This window comes from Solanum dulcamara, chromosome 4 (genome assembly GCF_947179165.1).
Source record: "Solanum dulcamara chromosome 4, daSolDulc1.2, whole genome shotgun sequence".
Taxonomy (NCBI): Eukaryota; Viridiplantae; Streptophyta; class Magnoliopsida; order Solanales; family Solanaceae; genus Solanum; species Solanum dulcamara.
This window is the reverse complement of record NC_077240.1, coordinates 33,101,193-33,103,220: the sequence shown is the minus strand read 5'-3', so window position 1 is coordinate 33,103,220 and position 2,028 is coordinate 33,101,193. Positions and strand designations below refer to the sequence as shown.

The 2,028-nt window shown below is 38.3% G+C and overlaps 1 protein-coding gene across 1 annotated transcript; it reads left to right on the top strand.

The window, feature by feature from the left end:
* Positions 1-404: 404 nt before the first annotated feature.
* LOC129884182 (uncharacterized) lies at positions 405-1,286 on the top strand. The gene has a single exon (XM_055958525.1). It carries the CDS (start codon positions 405-407, stop codon positions 1,284-1,286), a length of 882 nt encoding a protein of 293 aa, XP_055814500.1.
* The last annotated feature ends 742 nt before the right edge of the window (positions 1,287-2,028 follow it).

Here is a 2,028-nt window from a genome sequence, read left to right as displayed (position 1 = left end):
ACAAAATATGAGACTTGACAAATTAATGGCATCAACATTAGGAATGTGATTATAGATTCGTGCTCTAGGATTTTTGGAATTTAGACTAGAAGTATAGTAATACGGGTGTCTACGAACTCGTTACTTACGAATTATGCATACTTGATAGATTGAAAACGTCCGGAGGCGTGGAAGAAAGAAAAAGCATTGGAGAATTAGTTTGCTTGACTTCGGTTCTTTGGATGAGGTAGGTTATGGTTTTTATTCTATATCATAGATAAACTCTTAATAGTGATTTATATCCATTGAGTAATATGTGAAGTTTACTACGCATTTAATTGTTATGGTTTGGATGGTTGATAATTCCGTTGATCTTGAAGGAGGCTCATAATTCCAGATACTCCATTCATCCAGGGGCAGCAAAGATGTACCGTGACTTGAGGCAACACTATTGGTGGGGTAGAATGAAGAGAGACATTGTGGAGTTTATTGTTCGATGTTTGAATTGCCAACAGATTAAGTATGAGCACCAGAGACCAGGTGGTGTGCTTCAGAGGATACCCATTACCGAGTGGAAATGGGAAAGGATCGCCATGGATTTCGTAGTTGGTCTTCCAAAGACTCTGGGTAAGTTTGATTCAATTTGGGTTATCGTGGATAGGTTGACTAAGTATGCACACTTTATTCCAATTAAGACTACTTATAACGCGGAGAAATTGGACAGGATCTACATCCGAGAGATAGTTCGATTGCTCGGGGTTCCTATTTCTATCATTTCCGACAGAGGCACTCAGTTCACATCCCATTTCTGGAGGACTTTACAGAAGAAAAAGCTTATGGCAGCTCAGAGTAGACAGAAAGAGTATGCTGACTGGAAGGTTCGTGATATGGAGTTCATGGTTGGTGAGCAAGTCCTATTGAAGGTCTCCCCCATGAAGGGTGTGATGCAATTTAGGAAGAAAGGCAAGTTGAACTCGCAGTTTGTTGGCCCTTTTGAGGTTCTTCGTCATGTTGACGAGGTGGCTTGTGAGTTGGCTTTTCCATCAGGTTTGGCAGGTGTTCATCCGATATTCCATGTTTCTATGCTGAAGAAGTACTATTCAGACGGGTCTTATATCATTCAGTGGGATTCGATACTACTAGATCAGAATCTATCCTTCGAGGAAGAGCCGGTAGCAATAATAGATAGGCAAGTGAGAAAGTTAAGGTCCAAGGAGATTGCTTCGGTCAAGGTACAGTGGAAGCACCGTCCGATTGAGGAGGCCACATGGGAGACCGAGGAGGATATGCGAAGTAGATATCCTTAGTTGTTAGACAGATCAGGTACCTTTTCTCCATCTTTCTCTTATCGCTCGAGAACGAGTGATTGTTTGTTTGGTATCTGATGTGACGATCCGTTTGATCGTTCAGCACTTTTAGGCTCCTTTTCATTAAAATACCCTTTCCGTAGCCTTAAATGATATTTTTATGTAGGGAAAACGGCACTGTTATATAATTGATGGGTAATCTTTTTTTTTGTGGATTCATTAATTTTTAGGAAACATGTCCCTTGGCATTAAATATGATATTAGTATTGGGTGGAAATATACTTAATTAGTAAATGTTCCACTTTGTTGGTGGTTAGCCGTATGAAGCTAGGATACAACGTTAGTGATTCAATCAATTTAAGGGATTAAGTGGATGTTATTTTTTTATTAGAAATAAATGAAGTGGGCAAGCCACTTTAATGATGTTTCCAGGAATGAGTGACATAAATTTGAAGTATATATATATTTTTTATTTTTAGAAATAAATGAAGTGGGCAAGCCACTTTCAATAAGTGACATAAAAGAGGAATGTAGTGTAAAGTTTTTTTTGGTTTACATGGAAAGAAGGAAAAAGATAGAAAAGAGAAGGAAACAGGCGAGAGAAATTGTAAGATTTCTATTCCAAAAATTAGGATGTGCTCTTGCATTATACATTTGTTTCAGTGCTTGCTTATTTTTTCATTCTCATGTGTATGCATGTTTGCTCTGTCCTTTGTATTAGTAGTTTGGGTTTTTAGCACTT

Coding starts and splice junctions, on each gene's coding strand:
- LOC129884182 (XM_055958525.1), top strand. CDS start 405: ATGTACCGTGACTTGAGGCAACACTATTGGTGGGGTAGAATGAAGAGA.